The sequence below is a fragment of the Eublepharis macularius genome, chromosome 2 (genome assembly GCF_028583425.1).
Source record: "Eublepharis macularius isolate TG4126 chromosome 2, MPM_Emac_v1.0, whole genome shotgun sequence".
NCBI lineage: Eukaryota > Metazoa > Chordata > Lepidosauria > Squamata > Eublepharidae > Eublepharis > Eublepharis macularius.
Window position 1 is genome coordinate 40,393,369 of NC_072791.1, and position 26,544 is coordinate 40,419,912.

The 26,544-nt window shown below is 43.0% G+C and overlaps 1 protein-coding gene and 1 long non-coding RNA gene across 2 annotated transcripts in view; one reads left to right on the top strand and one right to left on the bottom strand.

Moving 5' to 3' along the window:
* STON2 (stonin 2) overlaps window positions 1-16,409 on the top strand; it is a 72,886-nt gene extending 56,477 nt beyond the window's left edge. The window contains exons 4-6 of the mRNA XM_054970464.1: window positions 819-2,699; window positions 7,094-7,296; window positions 9,874-16,409. Coding sequence (XP_054826439.1) covers window positions 819-2,699; window positions 7,094-7,296; window positions 9,874-9,957 — 2,168 coding nt within the window. The 3' untranslated portion in view covers window positions 9,958-16,409. The remainder of the gene's footprint in view (window positions 1-818; window positions 2,700-7,093; window positions 7,297-9,873) is intronic.
* Window positions 7,150-26,544, bottom strand: part of LOC129323778 (uncharacterized) — a 28,874-nt gene continuing 9,479 nt past the window's right edge. The window contains exons 2-3 of the long non-coding RNA XR_008596484.1: window positions 12,261-12,346; window positions 7,150-7,234 (exon numbers count right to left, since the gene is read on the bottom strand). This is a non-coding gene — a long non-coding RNA (uncharacterized LOC129323778). The remainder of the gene's footprint in view (window positions 7,235-12,260; window positions 12,347-26,544) is intronic.

The window sequence follows — 26,544 nt, forward strand, 5'->3', positions numbered from 1 at the left end:
TCTTGCCTTCCTCTGTTTAAGCAGGATTTTATCTCTCTTGAAGCTAAATCTTCTTGGCTATTAAGAAATGAAGATAAACAAGTAACTGTGTGTGTGACAATTTTTGGCAGCTGTAGTAAAATCACATTGTAACTCTGGCAGTAAGCTCTAGGTTTCCCTTTTTAATAGGTGATGGTTTGCTGTTTATGATTTCGGTCATGGAAACAGTAATTAAGAAAAAGAATGATGGACTCTTGTGAAGAGTGTTATTTATTTCCATCAGCAACTGTATAATGGAGATGAGTGTAGAATCTTTTGCACTGCCATCAATGACTTTTTCCTCTGCAGGAACAATGTTCCAACTCGAGAACATTCTAGCCTGTTTTCATACATGTATTGCATTGTAGTCCTTACATGATAATGATAACATACTTTGTAAACCGTTCTGAGCGGGCATTAAGTTGTCCTGAAGGGCAGTATATAAATCGAATGTTGTTATTATTATTATTATGTACGGCAACAATATGATATATATTGCAGAGAGCCAGTTTGGTATAGTGGTTAAGAGCAGTAGGTCTCTAATCTGGAGAGGACTCTAATCCTCCACTTGAAGCCAGCTGGGTGACCTTGAGTCAGTCACAGCTCTCTCAGAGCTCTCTCAGCCCCACCCACCTCACAGGGTGATTATCGTGAGGATAATAATAACACACCTTAACCGCTCTGAGTAGGTGTCATCCTGAAGGGCAGTATATAAATCAAATGTTATTATGTTATTGTTATTATTATTCAGAATTTATCTTATAGTAATGTCTCTCTTTCCTCTTTTCCCTCTCCTTTAGACAATTCCTCATCCCTTCCAGAAGATGAAGAGCTAGGAATGGAGGCTTCCAGCTGGCAGCTGAATGGCACATCCTTTAATAGCTGCAGCGAAAACCTAACCCCAGCTCGTTTCCCTAGCTGGGTGACTTTTGATGACAATGAAGTCAACTGTATTTCTCCACAGACTTTATCCCCTGCAAAAGCAGACATCCCACCAGCAGTGACTCTGCCACTTGCAGTAACAGCAGCAACAGCAGCAGCACAGGCCCCAGATAGAAACTCCATCCTCCTCTCATCATCTTTTAAAAAGAGAGAACGTCCCAAAAGCACACTAGGTGACCTCTCCAAAGTTCAGAAACTAGACCTTTCCTCTATAACCAGGTTGCCTTCTGTTGGTGGTACACCCCCCTGGAGTGCTACTAACCCTTTCCTTGATGAATCTTTGAGGGATGTTCAACCTTCCCCAATCAACCCATTCAGCTCATTTTTTGAGGAACGGGACAGGCGCTCCCATTCTAGCTCTATCTCTGGCACCTCTGGTAAAAACCAGCGAGATTCCCTCATTGTCCTCCATCAGCAGCCTGACACCATCAGCTTCAATGATTCAAGTAAACACTTAAAGCACAGAGATGCTGTTGATCAACTCAAACAACTCCAGATTGGGGATCCAGATGAGCTGAGCAGTTCTGCTCTGCCTGACGATGACCCCACATTGCCGTCTGAGCTGGACGGCACTCTGTCCAGCTTGGGGCTACCTCAGCCGAAGGACGGCTGGCCAATGATGCTGAGGATACCAGAGAAGAAGAACATCATGTCTTCTAGACACTGGGGGCCAATTTATGTGAAGCTGACTGAGAGTGGGTATTTGCAGCTCTTTTATGAGAAGGGACTGGAGAAGCCCTTCAAGGAATTCAAGCTTGATATCAACCATGAGATTTCAGAACCCAGGCTCCAGAACTATGATGAGAATGGCAGGATACACAGTGTGAGGATAGACCGTACCACCTATAAGGAGAAAAAGAAGTACCAGCCAAAGCCAGCTGTTACCCACACAGCAGAAAGGGAACAGGTTATAAAGCTTGGCACCACTAGTTACGAAGATTTCCTCAGCTTCATCAGGGCAGTCCAGGATACACTAATGGATCTACCCACCTCATCGACAGATCTGAGTACGGTGGGATTAAACTACCAAGAAGAGGAAATCACTGTGGATGTAAAAGATGAGTTCTATGGCATCTTGGCCAAAGAGGACAACAGGATTTTGCAGCACAATGTGTTGACGCGAGTGCACATTCTCACTTTCCTGTCTGGCTTGGCAGAATGCAGGCTAGGTCTCAATGACATCCTGGTCAAAGGGAACGAAATTGTCTCACGGCAGGATATCATGCCCACCACCACCACCAAGTGGATTAAGTTGTATGACTGCCACTTCCACGCCTGTGTGGATGAGGAGATGTTCACCAACACCCGTGTCATTTTGTTTAACCCCTTGGATGCCTGCCGGTTTGAACTGATGCGCTTTAGGAGTCCGTTTCTGGAGAAGACATTGCCTTTCACCTTGAAGATTGCAGCCAGCATCAATGGGGCTGAGGTGGAACTCCAGAGCTGGCTGATGATGTCTCCAGGATTCTCCTCCAACCGAGACCCTCTAACTCAGGTTCCCTGTGAAAATGTGATGATTCGCTATCCAGTGCCGCAGGAGTGGGTGAAGAATTTCCGTAGAGAAAGTGTCCTTGGGGAGAAGTCTTTGAAAGCAAAAGTGAATAAATGTGCCAGCTTTGGATCAACCAGTGTTTCTGGTTCAGAGCCAGTAATGAGAGTAACACTAGGAACTGCCAAATATGAACATGCCTTTAATTCCATCGTATGGAGGATAAATCGACTGCCTGACAAAAACTCTGGTGGGTATTACTGCTTGAATTGGATGATTGTACAGAAAGTTGTATTTTATGCAGTATGCTGGGGGAGTAACATCCCAACAGATTAAAAGGTTTTTTTTTAAAAAAAATACATTATTTATAGTCTATCTCACTGAGACTCAAGGCAGATTACACAGTATAAGTTAATACAATCAATTGGTTGGGACATTCAATAAACAGTACAAAGGATTTAGATAGCATAAATTTGAAAAATAAGCATAGATCCAAATACAGAACTGAAAGAAATGCTGAAATAAAACGAACAATTGAACATGACATATTAAATGAAATGGAAACTTAAAGCAACAGAAAATATACAGTAGTAGAGTCCACTGTCCTTATTCCTTTCCCAAACCATTTCTGTAAGCCGTTTTCCTACAGCACAGCTCTATTTGAAAATAGCCCTCCTGAATAATTCAGTTTTACTTAGTTTGAGGACAGCTGGCAAAGAGTAGGAGCTTTCCTAACCACATCAGGCAGGCCATTCCATTAGGTGGGGCCACCACAGAGGTACAGGCAGTTGTAGATTTTGCCCAAGGTGGTACCTGCAGAAGACTCTACTCAGATAAGTGAAGCTGCCATAGTGGAGGATAGGGGCAGAGGCAGTCCTGCAGATATGAGGGACCAGACCATGAAGGGCTTTGTATGTGATAGCCAAAACCTTGAACTGAGCCCAGTAACTGATGAGTAGCCAATGGAATGACTGCAGCAGAATGGGAATAATATGCATGTTCTGCCTAGCTCCTGGTAATAATCGAGCTCTGGTGTTCTTCACCAACTGACTTGCGTTCATATAGAGTTCTTTACTGTAGTCCAGTCTAGATGTTATGTGGTGTGGATCCAGGTGGACAGATGGGCCATGTCAAGGTAGGGGGCCATCTTCCAGGCTAGACTGAGTTGAAAGAAGGCCTTTTTTGCAGCTGCATCAACTTGCTTCTGTAGCAGCAGTGCTGGATCCAGTATAACCCCCAAGCTCTTAACCAAGTCTGTAAGGGTTATGTTTAGCTGGAAAGCTCAAAAAGTGTACCTAGGTAAATTAAGTTAGCTACGTTTTCTGAACGTCTAAACAGTAAAAATAGTTAAAGCAATAGGCCTTAGTTGTACCAAATGTCATACCAAACACCCTTCTTGGTGCTGCTTGCCCCCATCCTACTGCCTTTGACCTCCTTGCTTATCTGCCTCTCTTGAGCCATTGTCTAATCTGCTCTGATGTCACAGGTAGGCTTTTGTCGGCAGAGAAGTTGTGGCCCTTTAGCAATGGGTCCCATTAGTCTATCTGTTCTGAAGTCATGGAAGATATGGCTAGGTTCCGGCAGGTGAGGGAGACTTCAGAGGTCTCAGAATTCCGAGGTCCATGTGCATCTTATGTAAAAGTAAACATTTAATGGGCAATCCATTGCATCATGGCTACAACAAAGCTATACAGCCCATACCATTCCAGGAAGATGGGAGATACTTCTCCCAGCAGTGCATCGTAACTAGTTTTACTTCAGCAATAAGGTTGAAAAGAAGAGGGGGAGCACTAATTCTTTTGTGATGTAGAAGTGCCCCCACATTACAGTTTACAGCCATCAAGACAACAGGAACAGAAGTTGGAGTAGGGTTGCCAGTTCTGGGCTGAGAAGTTCCTGATGATTTGGGGAGTGAACCCTGAGAAAGGTGGGGTTTGGGGAGAGAAGCGGAGGGGTGGGATCTCTGCAGGGCATAACGCCATAGAGATTACCATCCAAAGCAGCCTTTTTCTCTGTGGTCGGGAGAGCAGCTATAATTCCAAGACATCTCCTGGCCCCACCTGAGGGTTGGCGAGCCTAGGCTGGAGAAAAGCAAAGGAATAGTGAAAATGGGGCAGGTGTCAGATAACAGCAGAGCTGCTGATGAGATGAGATTTGGGTGCTCCAGGAAAGTCTTCTCAGAAGAAATGTGTTTTGAAGAGCTTTTCTAAGAAATATTGCTCAAGGAATGAACGGTCTAGTTAAACTAGGAGGCTGGACAGGGCTTAACTGTCCCATACAACCCACCCACCCACCCCCAAATATGGAACGGAAATATGGACAGTGTCAGGACTGGAAGAACCTGGAATCGGCCTTTTCTGTGCCTTGAAGCTTGCAGATGCTGTTGAGCTGATCACTTTCTCTCAGCCTAATTTGCCTCATCAAGTGTCATGAGGATGACACTTCCTTTTTCCTCTGCCTTAATGACAGGCCTTGTCAGCAATATTCAACATTCTTAGTCGCACATTAGAAGCAGCATAAACTATACAGAACATTATGCCAGGTCCACACTGAAACGATAAACATTCAGCTTCAAGTTGCAGGTGGGGGATCAGATGTCTGAAGCGTGTACGTATTTTAAAAAAATTGTCACATGTACAGAATTAGATGTTAGAAGGAAGGAACCCTTTTCCATGAAGTTTTTTTAATTATTATTTTTTACATGATGGAGTATTCAGTAATGTGAGTACCCACTTGCAGTGGTATAGCCCCAGTTAAAGGAAGTGGTATAGCCCCAGTCAAAGGAGAATAAGGCCTAACTGTGCTTAACTTACTATGAGTAAATGGGGACTTCTTCTTTAGAGAGTTTGGCGGTTTTGAAGCCATTGACACAGCCTGACTAATGTGTACTTTTGGCTTATTCTGAAACTGGCCCAAATTAGGTCTTGCTGGAGTGATTTTTGTGATGCTTGAAAGGCGCCAGTTGCCCTATACAAAACAGAAGGCAAGTGTGTGAGTTGTACAGCTGTCCCTTGTTATTTCAAGGGGCAGCTGTTTTCCAGTGGCACAGAACTCGTAGTGCAAAACCTGCACTGGGTCAGTTTAAAGCTGTAAGATCAGAATAGCAGAAGCGGTTTCCACGAAAAAGTACTGCTGTGTCTCTGTTCCAAGAACAGTTTGGTAACTTCTATTTCATTCCGCTGACTCAAAAGCAACATGTTGATTTTGGCTGATGAAAGGAGCCATGTTTACGGGCTGTGAGGATCCTCAGTCCCAAGCCAACGTGCTCTGATGATTCAATGTGAGAATCTGTTTGTAGGCAAACAGAACAGAGTGTGAAGAAAACATTAGCGCACACAATTCATTCCTGCTTTTTGTTGTGAGATAGCCAACATATATTGAAGGAGAACAGAACTTATTACAGCTTCAGAGCTGGATCTTGTGGGCAATTGGTATCTGATCAACGGATATCAGTACTGAATGTCTCTTTTTGGAAAGTGCATTGTACAAACCACATGAATCTAAAAATCTAAAATATGGGACAACTTTAAAGCAAGTCCCTTGACAAATCTCAAAGCAAGTCCCCTTACAAATCTTATTTAAACTTAATAAGTTTAATTTAAAAAAAAAACATTCTCATATTGCAGACAGGGGCTGAGACTGAGAGACTGGTTTGCCTAAGGCCATCTAGTGAGCTCATGGCCAAGGTGAGATTTGAACTGCGGCCCTCTCAGATTACTCCTCATTCTCTTAGCTACTATGCTGATTTCAACAGGGCCCATTTCCTAATTAGCAAGCTTGGGACCAAACTAGACATTGCTTTTTTAAAAAATGAGTCAGGCCTAGTTTCCCCCAGCCTGACTCACATTTCTCTTAATCAGGTGTGAGCTTCAGGAAACGAAGTTCCCAATTGATTCATGGGCCAGATTTGGATCAGAAGCATAACATGGGAAGAGAAGAAACTTCAGTCTTCCACCCCTTGCCATTTTCCCCATACAAAATGGCTACAATGGGGTATTATTTGCCCCATTGGGTGGTGCATATACAGTGAAGGGTTTCATAGAAAACATACAGTGGGGCAAATAATACACCTGGCACCATTTTGGTGGTGAAAATGTTGCAAGGGGGAAGGCTGAATCTCATTCTCCCCCCACACTACAGTCCCACAGTTTATCAGTGCATGCTTTCTCATGTTCCTGCTTATTAAAAGACAGTTTCCTGAGCTCTTGCTACTCATAAAGCCAAAGTAGAGACATAAAACAACCTCCACCCAGATGTTTCCTTATCATCTCTGACAAGTTCTTGGATGTCAGAGTTTAGATTCAGGTTGCGGCATCTGATACTGGGTAGGCGCCGCAGGCTAAAAAATAAAAGAGCATTTCAGATGTCATGTTTGCATCATTGGGAGTCATTCCAAAAGTCAACACTGGAATGTGACATCTGCACAATTTATTCTGTTGTGAATAACCTGTAAGGTGACTGCAAGCTTCTGTGTCTGGTTCCCCAGTCCTTCCCTTTTCAGCAGTGACATGAAAACAGCACTCTGAATTATGATAAGTGAATTGTCTTGCTTTCTTCTGTTTTAAGACATTGCTTCTGAATATTTTCATCATTAAATCTCTAGTGAGGTTTTAATCCCCATAGTTGTGTTCTGTTTGTTTATAGGTACTGGTCATCCTCACTGCTTCTTCTGCCACCTAGAGCTTGGCTCTGACCGGGAAGTGCCTTCCAATTTTGTCCGCTATGCGGATGTGGAGTATGACATGCCAACCACTTCAGCATCCAAGGCCGCCATTCGTTCCATCTCTGTGGAAGGCAAGACAGATGTCAGGAAGTGGGTCAACTATTCAGCACACTACAGTTACAAGGTACGATTGAGAAATTGACCAAAGATGGGAGGAGATATTACATTTACAGCACAATGTGAAGCCTATATAAATCGTGGGCATTCAAACTCCCCCAAACTATAGAAGCAATGTGTGTGCAAATGCAGACTTTGCATCACAAAATAGAATGCCAGCCATGATCTTGCAACACTGCGCCATGAGATCTGAGCTGCCATTTTTGGGTTGCTAGGCAATCACATGTAACATCAGTGGCCAGCTGATGGAAGGGGCTGGGAGGTCAGCTGCAAGCCTCCTCATCAGCTGGCTAGCCAGGAGGGAGGCTTGGAGCGGACAGACCCCTTGGTGTGCTTTCAGCTCTTAAGTTCACTGCTACCCATTGCTGGCCAGCTTATCAGAAGCTTGGAGCTTTACCACTTCATTTGGATGGCACAGGTGGATGGAGGCTTGGAACTGAAAGCACGTCCTGCACACTTCCTGCTACAAGCCCCTGATTCAGCTGGCCAGCAATAGAGTGCTGGAGCTGAAAGCACAGCCCCTTCCCCCCCCAACAGGTGACATGGGGCCCAGAAAGCAGGGGCAAGGCATGGGAGGGGACAGTGGGTTGGATCTATTAGTGATATGGATCTCTCCCACTTTCCCCTTCTTCCAGCAGCCCCCTTTCACCCTGAGAAATTTGCCTGTCATGCATTATCAGTTACGTGGTTCAGTGGGCTGCAGTGAGGAAGAGGGCAAATAGCTCTTCCTGTCTCTTCCATCATCAGAGCTACACTAACAGAAGAGGGAAGAGGGAGACTTTTCATGGACTATTACTCCATGTGGCTCTGAGAATCAGCTTTCTGGGGGATCTAGTGGGAAGGGACTACTGGGGAGAGGGAAAGTGGGGAAGATCTGTGATCTTTGCATGAGCAGATTTCTGGATCCAACCTGATAGGATTTCCCCTCCCCTGCAAGTCTTTGCAGCACCGCCCCCCCCCATAATTTAGATATAATGGTCATTGCAGTGAAATAAACTTTGCCCTTTTCATAGCAGACAATGTAACAAATTCACAGTGGAGAGCTAGTGTCATGATGAACACCCCAAATAAGGCACTGGATCTGATTTGCAGGGACACTCACAAGTTCTTTGTGCATATAATTAAATGGCATACAATAAATACATTTCATAAATACCATTCATAAATATATCAATAAATAATTCCATATTGCACTAGTCCATACACTGTTACAGTCCCAAAATCCAAAACTGCATGCTAGGAAATATATGTAATTAGAGATCCAGATTTCCTTCAGAATCTCCAGTGGATCATGTCAAAGTCCAGTTTCAGTTCCCAAGCTGCTGCTGTATATTTTTTGTCAGTTCTTTTGTTCTTTGTAGAGCCCAAAAGACAATCAGGTGTGACTAGCTAATGGGTCATCCGGTGCATTTGTCCCGTTACTTTGATTTTTTCAAAGCAGTCACAATATGGAATTTACATCAAAACACATATCAGTCAGGCTAAAAATATTTTTCCATATTCCAGTTGGGAACTAACTCCTCAATAAAATGTAAGTTACATACTTACAATATTCATGTAGCTCAAAATCTTAGAGAAACATTGTTGCAAAGCTTCTGCATGAGGCTGAGACTCAAGTGGAAGTCTGAAAGCTTTTTAACTGCTTTTGGCTGCAGCTGGTTTTCCTACTCAAAGTAGTTGTTAAAGGAACAAGCCCTTTGTCGACTGTCAACACATAATGGTTACAGGAAGCATGTCAAATCATTGTTTATATTCATACCCCCCCGAGTTAAACTATTCATTTTGTGGATCCATAAGGCTTACTTCCTGTGTAAATCCAATACTGCTGCCTTAGCGCAAGAAACCTGGAACACATAGAGAGTGTGTAGTGCTGCCCACATATCAGATGTATAGAGCTGCCCGCATATACCGAATCACATTTGCATTTTATTAAATAAACCACATTGGCAGTACTATATGTTGAGAATGCGACTTGATTAAAAAATCTTGTGGAACCATTGCTAGTGGGCATACTCTACATCGCCCGCATTTATGATGTCCAACAGGTAAGTCTGTTCTGTGTTGGCCAAAATCTGATTTGATGATCCTATCCTTAATATTGTGTGTTCTCTGGAAGGCAACAACTGGTGGGTTGTTGCATCCCGGGATGTCTTCCACTAAAGCCCAGTGTTTTAAAATTACTTTCTTCAAAGGGTAAGCTAGTGGTGTGTAATCCAGTATACACTTCATTTTATATGTCACATCCCTCTTTCTAGATTTAAGTAAGTCCTGCCTATTATGTTGTTCCTTAGCTTCCTTGAGTTTCCACGGTTTAGGGATGTTGTAGTTTAAAAAGCAAGCATTCAATTGTCCATGGGACGTGGGATGGGGAGACACGGAAAAAATCCTTTTCCTTCAATAATGTTCCATTTTTTGGAGAGATTAAAAACATTACACTTCCCCCTGCCTGAAAATAATATGGTCCCTAAGAATTCAGAAGTTGGCTATTTTTGCTTTAGAGCAAGTTACTGTTATCAGAGGATGTCAAAAAGCAGGAATTTGGTAAGCTTTCGTTGACTTTCCTTGACTCTTTCTTTCTCATCAGGTGGAAATAGAGCAGAAAAAGAGCTTAAATCCTGATGTGATGGGAGATGAAACTGGTAACGCCAAGGAATGTACTGTACACTGAAGGAAAAGTCCACCATCTGTGTTTAGATCAGTAAAATCTACAGGACTTGTGGAAGAGAAAATACAGAATCTCCTTCCTGCTGCTGGAAGAACAGGGAAATACTCGGAGTGTCTAAGTCTCTTTGCCTACTATAACCTTATTTAGAGTGGAAGCTCTTTTAAAATTTGTTTACAATACCCTGGTGACTTTGATGGAAGCTCACTTAAGTGTCTAGAGACTTAACATTCATTTAAGCCTGCCTTCATCTGTACTGCTAATCTTCCCACAGTGAATGAGATAATGGTGTTACTACGACTCAAACAAAAGGTGTACTCCAACAGTATCTTGACATTTCTTTGAAAACTGGCCATTCGTCCTTGAAAAAAGCTCTTCTGCAGCAGCACTGAGGAAGATGGAGGCATAGGAGATAAACTTTTCATTATGAGATGTTCACATGATAGGAAAAAGCTTACTGTGCTATGACAGCCTTCCCTCTCAGCTAATATGAGCTACTGAGAATAGACAGGATCTCTGAGAATTTCAGCAAGTAAACAATGACTGAATGGACAATAAGTGAGTTTCCCTACACCTAAGATGGAACTTTTAAATATCTCACATTTTCTTTGGGTTTTGGTGGGTCATCAGAAAGCTACCTGTAGTCACTTAGATGGATCTCAAGGGTTATTCTTTAAACTTGATATACTTTTAGCTGCCAGTAGAGGGGAACTTGAATGATGTTTGATCATTCCTGTCTGGGAAGGTACTTGGAGGAAACAGGTTTTATTTGAAATTTTTCCTTTGATGATTTCAGAGGATTGGTTATGGCTTCAGGTGAGTAGCCATGTTGGTCTGCAGGAGAACAGGAAGATTTGAATACAGTGGCACCTTAGAGACCAATAAGATTTTCAGGCAATAAGCTCTGTCAGAACTTTAACTCTCAAAAGCTTATACCCGGAAAATCTTGTTGGTCTTCAAATTGCCATTGGACTCAAATCTTGCTGATTATGGCTTGTTAACCACATCAGTGTTTTATAGACAGATTACACCTTGTGTCCTTGATACTTTGGCAGGTATGATGGAAAGAAAATGTTCAGGATGGGGGGAGGTGTTGGAAGTTCTGAGAAGGCTACTTTCATGTTCTATTCAAACACTGCGACTTATTTTAATAAGGTGGTTCCACACTCCAGCCTTTTTTGTACTGCTTAGTTGATCCTTTTTCACATTTAAATATAAGCAGAACTGAAACTGTTCCACACAGCACTTAGTGAAGCATTACATAATTCAAATCCATCCCTGAAGAAAACACTAGTTAAGTTAGACTTCAGCAAAAAGTCCCTTGTTTGCCTCAAAATTTCCCTTTCATTCCTATGTTTTCAGACTAATTAATCATGTTTCTCAGAACTTGCCAGTTCTCTCCCACCCATAATGAACCGAAGGTTAATTATCAGTTTTTCGTCACCTGCAAGGGTGGGAAATTAAGTATAGTTTTTTTCTTTAGTGTAAGTCACAGCTCATACTTTAAAAAAAAAATTGTTCAGGACTGTAAATGTGCAGTTACAGAATTTTAAAAGAACTGTGGCTATGACAAACTACAAAAGAGTATACAAGTCTTTCCGCAAGGGACCAGGAGCAGATAATTTACAATCAGTTCATGAATGCAAAAAGAACTAGGCAGAAGGAGAAGGAAGGACTGAAAATTTTAAAGCACTGGAGCTCTGGGGAGTTTCAATTGCCCTGACTGTTCACATGGGACAGCCTAGTATTGAAGACATCTTTTAAGTTTTGGAAACTCACCACAAACCACTCTGGAAAAAAAAACAGAAAATGAATATGGAAAATAAATACTGGAATGGAAAGGGGTTAACTGGATGGTCCATAAAAACTGAGTAAATAAATGGTGGTAATTGCAGACTTGGGGATTAATGTGGAACCAGCCTTAGAAAGACTGCAGTGTGTTAAATGTGTATGCTACCAACATGAGTGGGCACAGAAAGAATCTATTGCATTCAAGGCTCTTTAATTCCCTCGGTGCATAGTTGCCGCACTACCGTGCAGACATTAACAGCCTGAGAATCTCAATTTTCGGGATATTTTTTAAATCCAAATTTCTAGCTCATATGGCTGTGAAGCTAATTTGGGCATACTTGAGCAATCATCTATTTAGTAACTTTATTTCAGACAGGACACTAGTCAATTAGAGTGAGGCTATAAACCCAGCAAAGCTTTGGTGCTCCTTGCCCCCCCCTAGAAAAAGAAGCAGCAAATCAGATTGGTTTGCATTGTTGATTCATAATATGGCTTTTTGTAGTGCAGAAATGAGTTACCTTTGAATGGATTCTGGAATTTTCTCTGTGTGTACTTTTCCCGTATCTCAACAAGCATCTCCGTCAGAGACATCATTATTCAGTACCTTTTACCCAAATACCAAAGAGAAATGTTAATATTTAACTATAACATTTTCTCATTTTTCATTCATTTTTAAAATACTGAGGTTCTTATTAACAAATCAGTTAATACCAGTTGGGTAGAACTGTCAGCTGACTTTGTTCTGGTTTTTTTTTTCACGTCTATCTAGGGTTATGAGCTCCAGGTTGAGATATTTCTGGAGATTTTGTGGGTGGAGCCTGGGGAGGGCAGAGTTTGGGAAACTGAGGGACCTCAATGGAGTATAATCTCATAGAGTCCATCTTCCAAAACAACCGTTTTCTACAGTTGAACTGATCTCTGTCACCTGGAGATCAGTTGTAATTCTAGGATATCTCCAGCCACCACCTGGAGTTTGGCAACCCTTGTGGATCAGGAAAAACAGAATTTTTTTACTATGCAAAAGCCAGAAACACATTATTGAGAAACTATGCTCTTGCACTTTCAGTACACACTTTGTGTAAACTGCCAGGCTGCAGAACAGAGGAACAAGCCTGCTTGGGAATTTGCTATACATGTTCTAGTCCTCTGTGAATTTGTGCAGGTCATCAGTATGACCTTGGTCTCCTGAGAAACACCCTTTGTTTGTTGTCTGTCCACACTGAGAACCAGTGCGAGCTGAAACACAATCCCTGTCTACAATTGTCCTTTTAAGATGTTTTAAGGAGGCAGAATAGGACAGCAGAAGCAAGATTTGCCCTGACTTATGCATGTTCATTGGTGCACACATATATACAGGCTACACATCTGTACACATATATTAATATCTTCATACACTGAAGAACCTTGCTTGTTTCCGGTTTTTGGATCTTACAGAGAAAGCCCTTGTGTGCATGCACCAATAAGTACAAAGGCCCTACAAATGTGTTACAGTGAACACGTGGAGGATGCTGAGGGGCAGAGTTTGTCACAGCAATCCCCCCACCCCCACCCCGGATCCCCATCACTGACTTGGAAATGCTCCACATAGATATCATTTGTGCAGACCCTAAAATGCCTGTAAATTTAATAGAATATTTGAGATGTGATGGCAAACAGTTGTCTTGCAGAACTATCTTCAAGGGTGCAACCTACACTACAGATCATGCATGCAAAATGGGCTTCGGTTCATGGTGTGCATGTTTACTCTGCATAGCATTTCCCACACTGGAGACTCCTAGCAACTTTAATCAATGGGCCAATAAAGACAACTCTTTCACAAGTCACTTAAGAATGTGGACGGGCGACGAACCTGTTCGGATTTTACTGGGCTTCGATCCTGCCTCTAGTTTAGGTTGCTGAAATCTCATTGACTTCAGTATGATTTTAATATCCTGTGCCCAGGATGACAGCCTTGCTCTGCAATGGAAACCTCCCTGGGCCCTAATGAAAAACATCTCTAGAAACAAAGATGAGTCTTCTACACTGTATAAGGGATTGCAGCCAAAGTGAAATTCAAACAATTGTCCCTGGTATTTAAAAATAACAGGCAGTTTTTGCAGACTTTGGGGATAATCCGAGCAAATTGAACCATTTATAAACCCTATTACTTTGGTGGGAGATTTACAATCCAATCCTATACATGTTTACTCAGAATTGTGTGTGGGGGGGGTGCACACGTGCGTGTGCGCATGCACATGAGAGAAAAAGAGTATGAATTTGCTTATAACTCTCCCATTAACATCAACAGGACAAAGTACTTAACTTTGGCTGGATTCTGCTCTTTGTATGCCTGTAGGAATTTGTTGTAATTTGGGAGTTGCAGCTGCTGGCTGGTTTTCTGTTTTGCGTTCCTCTCTGCATTAAGCCCTAATGAAATTCTAAACAGGATCATGGTGGAGATGCACTTACAATATTAAACTATTTGGAGTGCGGGGATATAATAGGGGAATTGCATTGATGTATAGGTCTTGCTGGGAAAGGTGGAAAGCAAATTGTAGAGAACAGATCCCTGTCATGCCTCTTTCCTCCTCTCACTGGTCTCACTCTGCTTGTCAAGGTGGGGAAATGGAGCCTATATATATCAACAAAGCTGCCTTCGGCTGATCAAGCCCACCGCTTGATCTGGAGCTACCAAGGGCCCTGATTACCAGTGGAATGAGCAAAGGTCTTTTTCCATTCTTCTCCCTGAGCTCTTTTTAACAGGAGATGCTAGAGATCAAATCCATGCCTCTGTCGCTGAGCCATTTGCAAAGTACGTTTCCTTTCCTAATACCACAGGGTCATAATCCTCAAAGGATTAATACCAAAGTATAATCCTATGCAGATTCCATTTGGTTTAGGCTGATTTCAATAGGCTTAGGTTGGAGTAAGCCTGCATAGAATTACACTGTAAGTAGGTTGACTCTGTCTGATTTCAAGAGTCACTTGTATGTGTGTGGAGTCTTCTTTTAAAAAGTTGTAATAGTGGGGTGGGAGATGCAGCAAGGGGAACTGAATCCAGGCTCCCCCACCACTTACCTTCCAGCAACCGTAGAAAAGAGCAAACATCCAGTAGCACCTATAAGACTAACAACATTTGTGGTAGGGTATGAGCTTTCATAAGTTGAGAACTCACTTCTTCACTTACAGCAATTGTTAGTACTATCAGTGTTTCTAAAGATGTCTCAGAGTGCAGCCCAAGCAGCCAGACCCTGCAGAGAAAATTCATGTATAGCAAAATCACCTGAAAAGAATTACCTCTGACAGAGCAGTTCCTTATCCAGACAGAGATACATGTACACATAGGCTTGAATCCATCCACTGGGAACAGGATTTCAGGTAGCATTTCAGGCTACTGTGGGAGGTAAGAAAGTCACAGTCCACATGCTGAAATCCTCGCACCCATGGAAAATCTTATGTTTTAACAGCTACCTCCAAAAAAGATACAAATGTTTTGCAGCTTTGGGGCTGCCCCTCTACTGATATCATGCACTCAGAATACATTCAAAAGGCCCCTTTTCAGCAAACTTTAGGGAATGCAATCATCAGCAAGGGAAACAGGGAAGAGGATTATGTCTTAGGTAAGTGAAGCCCAAGCTCTTAGCACTTGAAGGTTTAAGATGAGCACTTTTTGAAGTGTGTCCAAAAGATAACTCCATTCAGGCTCTAGTGCTTCCCTAATGTAATTCTAAGCAACCAGCTCCATAAAGGGCACACCCATAGTAGAATGCACTACAGTTGTTTTTCCCTTGTGATTACAAGGGCAAAACAAAACAAGTCATGGGTTTTAATTCAGAATGAAAGAACCTGGAGCCATTGTAAATCAAAATGCATGAAATGGATGAATGAAAAGGAACCAAGTAGGTCAGCATGAGGTGTGGCATCATTACTGACTGTTATTTCCATCTGTCTTGCGTGGAGTCACCTTTCATTGACATGAGGACCATACCCAGTCCTCTGTTCCAGAGCACTGGCAAACTGAAAAGAACCGTGCTGGATCCTGTGAATCTGTTTTGTCAGCAGAATATTTCCTTTAAAGAAAGGAGCCTTCTGTCAAAAAAAAAAAGAAAGACCTCTTGGCCTGAACCTCCCATTTACCACCTCCACTCGAGATAGGCCAGAAGGGGCAAAAATTTGGTTTTGCGCCAAATGCCGGAAACATTGTTCCTGCCCCCATTTTTTTTCTAGGTTACCAGCTACTAGTAAAATGGACCCACAGGACCCAGCCCACCATTAGGTTCTGATCATTGTTTATAGACAAAATAACTTCATGGTGTTGCTAGCTGTGGGGGCACTGATGGAGTCCCTTGTTAATTTATTGCGGAAGCAATTGCTCTCTCTTACTGTTTCACTTCAAGCAGCCTTAAAGCCTTGTGGGATGAACATGTGTTGTTTTCAGCCTGTTTTTTCACTGCCTCCATCCAGACAGACAGCCCATAACCTCTTGCACTATTGTGATTGAATGTTTTTTACATATTTTGTAACTGGTTTCTACCTTTTTGATGTATTATGAGAGAGTCGACACACTGGCTGAAACTTTAGGCATTTGTTGTGAGCCCCCCCCCCTTGCAGCTTCTCACTGAAATGTTGTTTTGGTTTTGAACTGTGGGAGAAACTGTTGAATAAATGCAAATGAACTTCTACCTTCACTGAAGTTATTTCTTTATTGTTATGTTGCTTTAATTTCCCTGTACAAAAAAACTTGCATACGGATCAAAGAAAGAGGCCATTTATAGCAGTATTCTAAAGAAAGAGGCCATTTATAGCAGTATTCTACAACCTGCGGGTTAGGTCATGGAGACCATTCTGGGTCACAAGCCTGATAAAATAGTGTCCCTCCTCCCCCCTCCCCACTTCATGAAAAGGCCTGTTGCTGGCATGCATGGAAAGGTGTAGAGTATCTCTTTTTAGCACAGGTGGGTTCAGAGACACCCAGCCACTGCTTCCCACAAATATTTTCTCTAACTGACTTCCCACCCATTGTAGTCTGGCTTGGGCCCCAGTCAGTCCTTCAGCACTTCTGCTCCCTTGTGGCAGGGGGCTTCCCACTGATGAAGTCATAACTCAACTGTCTCCTCTTAAGGGTTGCCAGCCCCCTGACATGGGTGTTGCATCCCCTCCTGCCCCCGCCTTTTGTTTCTGACTACTGCTCTGAGTGATATCAGAAGAAAAAAAATTTTTAAATAGCCTTCAGGCCAAAAGTATGACATCACTTTTAGAGAAAACCTAGGAATTGCCAAGATTACTATGGTAAAACCATATGATTTCAGGCAATTCCTAGAGAGGCATGATGTCACTTCCAGGTTTTCCCAGAAGGGATGTTATGCAATCGCCAATGGCTATCGCTCATGTCCTCCCTGGTCCTTGATAAGTTCCGTATTGCCAGTTGGGGGTTAAATGTGAGACCCAGGACTGGAAAGGTTGAGAACCACTGTGTTAGTGGATGTGGCTCCTCTTCACACTTGATACCTGCCACCAAATTTAACCAAGGCCTATGATTTGTGTGATTTTTTAAAAAAATAAAGAAAAAATTGTCAGGATTCCAGGCAGCTGCTGTCTTAGGATCTAACTGGATAAGAGACTAGATCAAATCTCTGGGATGCAGTGGAGAATTTCCTAGCAAGAGGCGTGAGAATGCCCAGCTGATCTACAGAACAGCTGAGAAGTGGCTTTCTTACTCCTCCCCCAAATAATTATCTGGGCCGTAATGGAGCCAGGTGACATCCTGAGGAAACTCACAACTCCAAGATGCTTTATGGCTCATGTAACTGTAGGAGTGAGCTATTGAAGAGGTTTCTGCAAAGCTTTCTGTGAATGTGCAGTTGTGTATTCCCTTGTGGCATGACTCTTGCCTTGCCAAAAGCTGCATGTAAAGTTATAACGCCCCCCCAACACACCCACACACACACACTGTACCTGAGCCCTTTTCCTCAGCCCAGTGACGTATGGAAGTGGCTCCATGATATGGTTGGTACGGCCATATTTCCTAGTTCACATGTTCATTTGTCAAAAGGGGATGTCAGAAGAGATTCAAAATATATATAGGAAGGACAAGGTGTTGGGGTGTCGATCCATTATTGGTGGATATGGGCAACATTATGGACTCTGGTGTAGTTTCTAATCTCCACAGACTTGGTAGTTCGGGGCATTTCTTTCCTCTGCTGAGAGAGTGCAGGATGATATCATCTGGTTATGCCTGTGCAATAGGCTGGCATCTGGGGATTAGAGCAGAGCTGCCCGAGACTTTGGTATGGTAGTGGTTTATAAGATGAAAAATATTGAAACAATTTCTAAATAGAAGTGCTTCTAAAATCATCCTTCATGTACATCACCCTCTTGACTTTTGTAGGTTCTATAGTTCTAGTTGAAAACTTTGGACAATTTAGGTTGAAATTATGACTGCATTTTAGAGCACTTTCATTATTTCCTGGGAATCTTCCTGCTTCAGTCCCCCACAAATCTCCACTGCTTGCTAGTCCACACTGCCTTGCACCATGATTAGACCCACAATAGTGTTTCATCCCACATTGTCTTTCACCCCCTGTGGCCCTAGCAAGGCAAAAGTATAAAACAATATTTCAATAAAGCAATGCATTTCTAGCAACGCTAGCTACCTTTGGTTGTTACATAATTGGGGTGCAAATGGGGAGTCTTTGGGAGAAATAAAAGGAGAAAGCCAACATAATGTGTCCTGGAGATAAGAGACTCGTGCTCTGGTTGGAAAAGACTAGTCCAGGGCAGGGAACTCCCAGAACAGAAGAAAATCCCAAAACAGAAAGAAACCAGCTATGAAGTTCAGAATCCAAGTGGGAGATAAAAGTCCAGCTGCAAGAGGAGGGATTCAGTAATTCAGCAAACCAACTGTAAAGCTGAGTAAGGAGGCGTGGGTACAGAACCCAGTACAAAGTTGGAGCGGGCTAAAATGCCCAATATGTAGCTTCAGAAGTGGCTAGACTTCAGTGGGAAAATCTGGAATTGGTCCAGCTCTGTGCAATTTTTAGGGTCTGCAGCAGGGCTGGATCAAAGGAGCAGGTTATTATTTCCTATTGGTGAATTTTAGGTGAGTAAAGCCAGATGAGTACTTGGGGTAGAAACCCACATATAGCCATGCCGATAGGGGATAGTGTAGTGGCTTAGTTACATGAGTGGTTGAGTGCTGAGCAGATGCAATTCAACAAAGACAAGTGCACAGTATTACATCTGGGCCACAAAAATGAGAAGCACAAATACTGGATGGGGGATACACTTCTGGGCAGTAGTATATGTGAAAGGGATCTTGGGGTAAGAGTGGACTGTAAACTGAATATGAGCAGTCAGTGTGATGCGGTGGCAAAAAAGGCTAATTCAATCCTGGCTTGTATCAAAGGGGCCATAGCATCGAAATCGCAGGAGGTCATAGCCCCTCTCTATACTGCCTTGGTCAGGCCGCACCTGGAGTACTGTGTGCAGTTCTGGAGGCCTCACTTCAAAAAGGATGTGGACAAAATCGAGAGGGTGCAGAGGAGAGTGACGAGGATGATCAGGGGTCTGGAGACTGAGCCCTACGAGGAAAGGCTGAGGGCCTTGGGAATGTTTAGTTTGGAGAAAAGGAGGTTGAGGGGGGACATGATTGCTCTCTTTAAATATTTGAAAGGCTGTCATTTGGAGGAGGGCAGGGAGCTGTTCCAGTTGGCAGCAGAGGGTAGGACGCGAAGCAATGGGCTAAAACTACATGCACAAAGGTACTGACTGGATATTAGGAAAAACTTTTTCACCGTCAGAGTAGTTCAAAAGTGGAATCAGCTGCCTAGGGAGGTGGTGAGCTCCCCCTCACTGGCAGTTTTCAAGAAGAGGCTGGATGAATACTTGTCAGAGATGCTTTAGGCTGATCCTGCACTGGGCAGGGGGTTGGACTAGATGGTCTGTATGGCCCCTTCCAACTCTATGGTTCTATGATTCTATGATTCTATGATACACTGACAGCAGCAATCAAGCAGGGACAAGGAACAAGAGAAGGAACAAAATGGCATCCGCCCTGTTTCACATTGGCATGGATATAGCTAGAACTATAGGGGAACGATTGCTGGATATGACCAAGACAGTTATTCAAGACACCTTTGCAAACATAATCAAGGCTAGCTTGGCCCCATAACTAGATAGGCCAGAAAAGGACTCCCCACTCCCACCCTCCATCCCCCAACACCACTCACCTGGCTGGTGGGGGGGGGGGAAGGCAGGGGAACAGGGCACTCTCCCAGTGTGGCATGATGACATCATTACCAGTAGTAGTGACATCATCACACTGGCCCTAGGATCCTTCCCATGCTTAACACTGGGCTGATTTTGGCCCCAAACAGGCCACATCAACCCTGTTTGGGGTCCAAATCAGCCTGCTGTGAAGCGCAGGAGCGCTCTTGGGGCTTGTGCAATGACAGCACTCCCTGAAGTGATGTCATCATGCCGCTCTGGAAGAGACAATAAAGGTAAGTGCTGGCACCCAACTCCTGCCAAGAGAGTAAGAGGACCAGGCAACCCTAAGTCTAAGAACTTGGAGAGGGGCAATAGAGTTACAATAAAGTTATGCTGTTGTATTGCCACTCGTAAATTAGAAGAGCCATCTAACTCATACTAATGCATGCAGTGTACCAAAGCCCAGGCGCAGAGAGTATCTGAGAATAGCAACAATGTCTAACTTAATAGAAGCTAACAATATTATATACATACTAGTAAAAGGTAAAAAAAATATTCAATGTATGAAAAACTGGAGATCACTAATTCTACATGGACTTTGTTAAGACCAAAGGTAGCAAGAATAAACTAGCTATTGGTTGTTGTGGGTTTTCTGGGCTGTATTGCCATGGTCTTGGCATTGTAGTTCCTGACGTTTCGCCAGCAGCTGTGGCTGGCATCTTCAGAGGTCGCTACACCTCTGAAGATGCCAGCCACAGCTGCTGGCGAAACGTCAGGGACTACAATGCCAAGACCATAGCAATACATCCCGGAAAACCCACAACAACCATCGTTCTCCGGCCGTGAAAGCCTTCGACAATACATAAAACTAGCTATTGTTATATGTTTAGGGTCACCAGGTCCCCTTACCCTCCCAGTGGGAGGAGGGACTTGACACTCACCTTTTCAGATGTATTCTTTCACGTGCTTCACATGTGCTTGCTCCCATCATGGCACAATAACATCACTTCCGGCAGTGATGTCATTGTGCAGGCCCCAGGGGTGCTCCCGGGCTTTGCACTGGGCTGATTTGGGTCCCCAAAAGGGCTGATTCGGTGCAGTGCAAAGCCCAGGAGCACTCCCAGGGCCTGTGCAATGACATCACTGCTGGGAGTGACGTTGTTGTGAAGCTTCAGGGGTGCACCCTGGAAAGCCCATTCCCATGCCTTTTCCCCAGCCAGCCAGGTGAGTGGTGGCGGGGGGGGGGGTGAGGCTGGGAGCAAGGGATCCCCCACCCCCACAGGGGGACTGGAAACCCAATATAGGTTTCAAGAAAATGTTTCAAATATAGCGATTCTTGCTTGGTGCATGAAATCATAAAATAATAAGTTAGTCAAAAATTTAAGTCTTTGAAGCAGCTATTGTTAAGAAAATGTTCTAAACCCCTATAAATATGACAAGTTAATCTCATCAAGAGTGTCTTCTTAAAATAGGCTCCTTGCCTGAAACCTCTGTAAAATATTTTTAAACTCATAATTCCTCTCCTTTAATAATCTGTATAATAACAAATAATATAATTTTCTGTTGTTTTAAATTAATATTAAAAATGCTAAATAATTATTATGTAATAATAAAAGCTTAAAATATAAGTCATAATTGTATTACTTGTGTACAATACCCAGTAACAAACATAAAACATTATCTGTAGTGTACCTCTTGCCAGAAGATAAATAATTTAATATAAGAAAGCTAACTAGATGCTCAGGGCTTCTTAATTGCATGTCTGTATCTAAATCAGGCCTGTCCAAAATCATCCAGAACAACATTTTCCAGCAGGCTTTTGTGCATCCCAAGGAGGGGGCACTAAGGTGCCATCTGTGACTATGAAGTTTAGTCTAGCCTCATGGGTTTAATTTTTTTCTTAGTTCTCCTCTCCTCCAGTTTTTCCTTACAACCAACCCTGTGAGGTGGGCTAGGCTGAATCTGTGTGTGACTGGCCCGAGGTCATCCACTGAGCTTCCGTGGCAGAGTGGGGAATCGAACCTGGGTCACCCAGATCCTAGTCTGTCATGCTAGCCATAATTTACTCTTCCACCTCAGAAATTTACTCCCTCATTTTGCTGCGTTTGCCAAGCCACACTTGAACATTCCAGGTTGTTTCAAAAATGAAGAGATGCCTATCAAAGTCTCCTCCCTGTGGGAGGAACTCTTTTGCCATCTTGTGGTCTGAAATGAATGCTGTAGCTTGAAAGGTGAAAAACATTAATCTCAACATCCGGCAGATGCATTTATTTAAGATATTTCTAACCTGTCTTTCTCTTTATGTAGATTACAAAATGAGAATAATATATTTTTCAAAATCTACAATGACTTTGTGGCACAGGACTGTTTGAAAGACTATGACGACTATGAAGTCACAAAATGTCTAGTGCAGCAAATTACAGTGATTCTTGCTATGAGTCTTGTCAGGATTAGAATTTACTCTGGATTGAATTTATATAAGAGCTGCTGTTCACCTGCAAGGTCTTAGCTGAGAAGTGCTTTAAGAAAGCTGTATGTCGGTGCTTGAGAAACTTTTCTACTGAAGGTAGTGCTTATTTTTATGTCTGATTTTTAAACCTTTAAAACTTCAGTCTCCTACATGATATTTAGACTGGTTAAAGCCAATGTGGTTCAGCTGTTAGAATAGGATTTACAGAGACCTGGATTTATACTCCCACTCTGCTATGTGAAGTAGTCACAACAACGTCTCAGCCTAATCTACCTCACAGGATATTGTAAGGATAAAATGAGAAGAACTTGTGTATGTTTTTCTGAACTCCTTAAAGGTATGAGAGGATTAAAAGGTAATAGATTTTTACATATCATGTTGTGGGTTCTACTGAACTTGGAAAAGTGTCTTTAGTGGAAGCTGCTTAGCTGTAAGAATTCTTAAAATCCTTGCTAACTTTGCAGTTTATGTTTTGACTGACTTTTATCCCACAATTGGCTTTCTACTGTTTTGCATATATTACAGATCTTGCTTATTACTACTTCAGGTGCTTGATAGTGTTACTAGCAATAAGAAACTGTAGGGCTGTTGCTGCATTTAACTATATAGTAATGTGGTTAATTTAACTAGATGACTTGCCTTACAACTGGGTCCTGATGGCTTAGTGAGTCCAGTCATTTTTGGGATCCATATTCATTAAGTGTTGTGGATTTCTACAGTATTCAGTTATCTGGTAGTGAGTATCCAATTACCCAGGAATTTCTCTTTGGCTATACTGCATTCAGTTGTCATGACAAACTGTGATTTTAAAATCATGGATTGAGCAAACTAGGGCTTGCACTGGAAGAGGTCTGAGAGTTAGTACCATGAGATGATAAGGAATAGATGCATTATAGGTTCAGAAAGCTGGTTTTAATTCTTGTCCTTACTGACCAAGACACAAAGCAAAGCTGCATTGAACCCAGTGTGTGACTAAGTAGTAAGAATGATTAGTATTTCTATATTGTTTTTCTTGAGTGCTCATCTGTGTTAACAACACTGTGAGATACTGCTATGTGGGCTTCCAAATGGAACTGAAAAGCATGAGAAGAAACCACATGGGAGTAGCGGAATGTATGAAGGGCCTTATTTCTTGCTTTAGAAGAGGGGACATCATATTTCTCCTCTTATTATCGTTTTATTGTGGGTAGCTGGTAGGGTTACCAACTCTGGGTTGGGGAATTTCTGAAGATTTGGGGGCAGGGCTTGTAGGTGGTGAAGTATGGAGATGGGAGGGAGCTCAGTAGGAATGCTATAGACCGTGCTCTCCAAAGTTGCTATTTCCTCTAGGGGAACTGATCTCTCGAGTCTGGAAACCAGTGATAACTCCAGGCCCCACTGGAGATTGGCATCCGTAACAGCAGATCGTGTGGGACCATTGCAGGAGGGAAGGACATAATTTCTGAATACCATTCACTCCCAGAATACAAATTCAATAACCATACAAAGAGCCAACCGTGGGGCTTTCTTTACTAAGCCTTTCAGTTCCTTTTCATGCAAGACAATAACCTCCTGCTATTTTTCTCTGGCAAGTCATCAAATAAAATAAAGTCAAGTTGGGCCCCGACATACTTGCCTATGTTTATATGCTACCTGGGGCTCGGGTGATGACAGATAAGGAAGCAGAGCTGCTAAAGTCTGAGACTAGATGTAACGTCTCAGGGGATGCAATTTTACCTGGGAACTGTAATTTTAAAATATAGAGCCACTTGGGATGGCTGGGGAGAGGAAGGATTCTCTCACTGCCCTCTGCTGGCTACTCAGCCCCTGCCCCGCTCTGGCTGCTATTATTGCTGAGACAATGATGAAAATTTGCAATTGTTTTCTTTAGCAATCTCAATGGGGAGAGGAATGACCACATCTCTCGCCTACCCCACTTTGGGTGGAATCTGCCAGGTCTTAAAATAAAAGTTTTCAAAGACAGGAAAGGTTTAAAGTTTCTCTCCAATCAAAGTTGCTTTAAAGGTTTTTTTTTAAAAAAATGAAGATATCTCAGATCCCCTGCATTATTGCTCTGATTCAGCCCCAAGCAAATTTTCAGCATTTTCCTCAGCGCTGGGAGGCAGGGGCGGGGAGGAGCTAGGCGTTCCTGTCTCTATTGAGATTGTTAAGGGAAACAATTGCAAAGCTCCTCTCCCCCAGTGATCCCGCATGGCTCTCTCTTTTGAAAACGTTTACTTTAAGACCTGGCAGATTTCCCCCAGAGTAGGGGTGGGGAAGGGTTAGAGCTGGTCCCTCCCTCCACTGAGATTGCTAAAGAAAACAATTGCAAAATTTCTATCATTGTCTCAGCAATAATAGCAGCCAGAGTGGGGCGGGGCTGAGTATCCAGCAGAGGCTGTGGAGGGCAGTAAGAAAATCCTTCTTCTCCCTAGCAATCCCAAGTGGCTCAGTCTTTTAAAACAAGTTCCCAGATGTATTGTCGAAGGCTTTCAGGCCGGAGACCGATGGTTGTTGTGGGTTTTCCGGGCTGTATTGCCGTGGTCTTGGCATTGTAGTTCCTGACGTTTCGCCAGCAGCTGTGGCTGGCATCTTCAGAGGTGTAGCAGAGGTGAAGATGCCAGCCACAGCTGCTGGTGAAACGTCAGGAACTACAATGCCAAGACCACGGCAATACAGCCCGGAAAACCCACAACAACCATCAAAGTTCCCAGATGTATAATATCTGTCAGCTCACCACCTGCCCCACAGGTTTTGGTGAGGGAGGAACAATATGAGTGCCACTGGGTTTTTAAAATTGAAATTGTTCTTATTGTGCTACCTGTTTTTAAACCTTGATGTAATCTGCTCTAAGCCTGCTCTGCAGGAAGAGTGGAATATAAATAAAGAAAGAAATAAAGAAATAAAATTGCATCATCAATGCATTAAAGAACATGTGCCTGGCGTCACGTCTAGCTTGCCTCTTAAATCTGCTATAGAAAGATAAATGCAGCCAACTGAGTTGTGGCAAGATAACATTTCAGAGATTTAATTGCAATCTAATCCCAAAGTGTGTACTAAATTATCATTTTTGTAATGCTGTGGGTTGCCTTTACATAGTTCAATACCTCAGTATGTCTTAATTCAGTCCAGCTCTGGACTAACCACAGCATTGAAAATCCAGAAGAATTTCTGACAAATAAAGCTGTAGTATTGAATTTCTAATCCAACAATTTGTCTAGTATAAGACCTAGAATATGTTTTGGGGATAGTCAAGCAGTATAGCACTATAGTGTAAGACCAAAGGTGACTTAAAGTGGACTAGAGTTGCTATGTTTATAATACATAACTGTGCTTATATACCACTCTTCTAGACAGATTAACATTCCACCCAGAGTGGTGAAAAGTTAGTGTTGTTATTATTCCCGCAATACAGCCAGGGAGCTGGGGCTGAGAGAAATGGCTTACTCAAGGCCACCTACTGAGCTCATGGCAGAAGTAAAATACAACCTTTAAGACTAACCAACTTTATTGTAGCATAAGCTTTCGAGTGCCACAGCTCTCTTCATCAGATGCAGCATGGGATTCAAACCAGTAGACTGGGATTTGAACCAGTAGATTGCTGATTCACAACTGAACTACTTAACCACTGTGCTACAGCAGCTCTCAAACTAGATGTCATCATCATGTTTTCAATACATGCATGCTGGCCCCAAAGAATCTTGCTTTTTTATATACACTCAACTATTGGCCTTGTGAAAAACCCTTTGTGGAACTGACTTGGCAACAAGTATATCCTTCTTCCAGGCACAAGCCTGCTGGACGTGAGAGCACCCAAAGACTGTTTCGGGGTGGGCTGCTGCTGCTCTCTCCCAGGATGCTCTCATATCGGGGGGGGGGGGCGGGGAGGGGGGCTTGTGCCTGGAAAAAGAATTTGAGTCTTCAGCAGCTCATTCAAAGCGCACACCCTGTGGTGCAGCTGTTTCTCTAGGTCCTTCCCGGTTTCTCCTTCCCCTTTGCTTTCGTCATTCTGTCCCATCCCTCCAAGAAAACTTGCGCGACCCTCGTCTCATTTGGTCCAGCTCTAAGTTGCCCTGTGCTGCTGCTGCCACCACTAGCACACAGCTGCGGGCCAGGCGCAGCAGGTGGCCAGGGCGGTGCGGGGCAACTGAGCAGTCTGGGTGTGC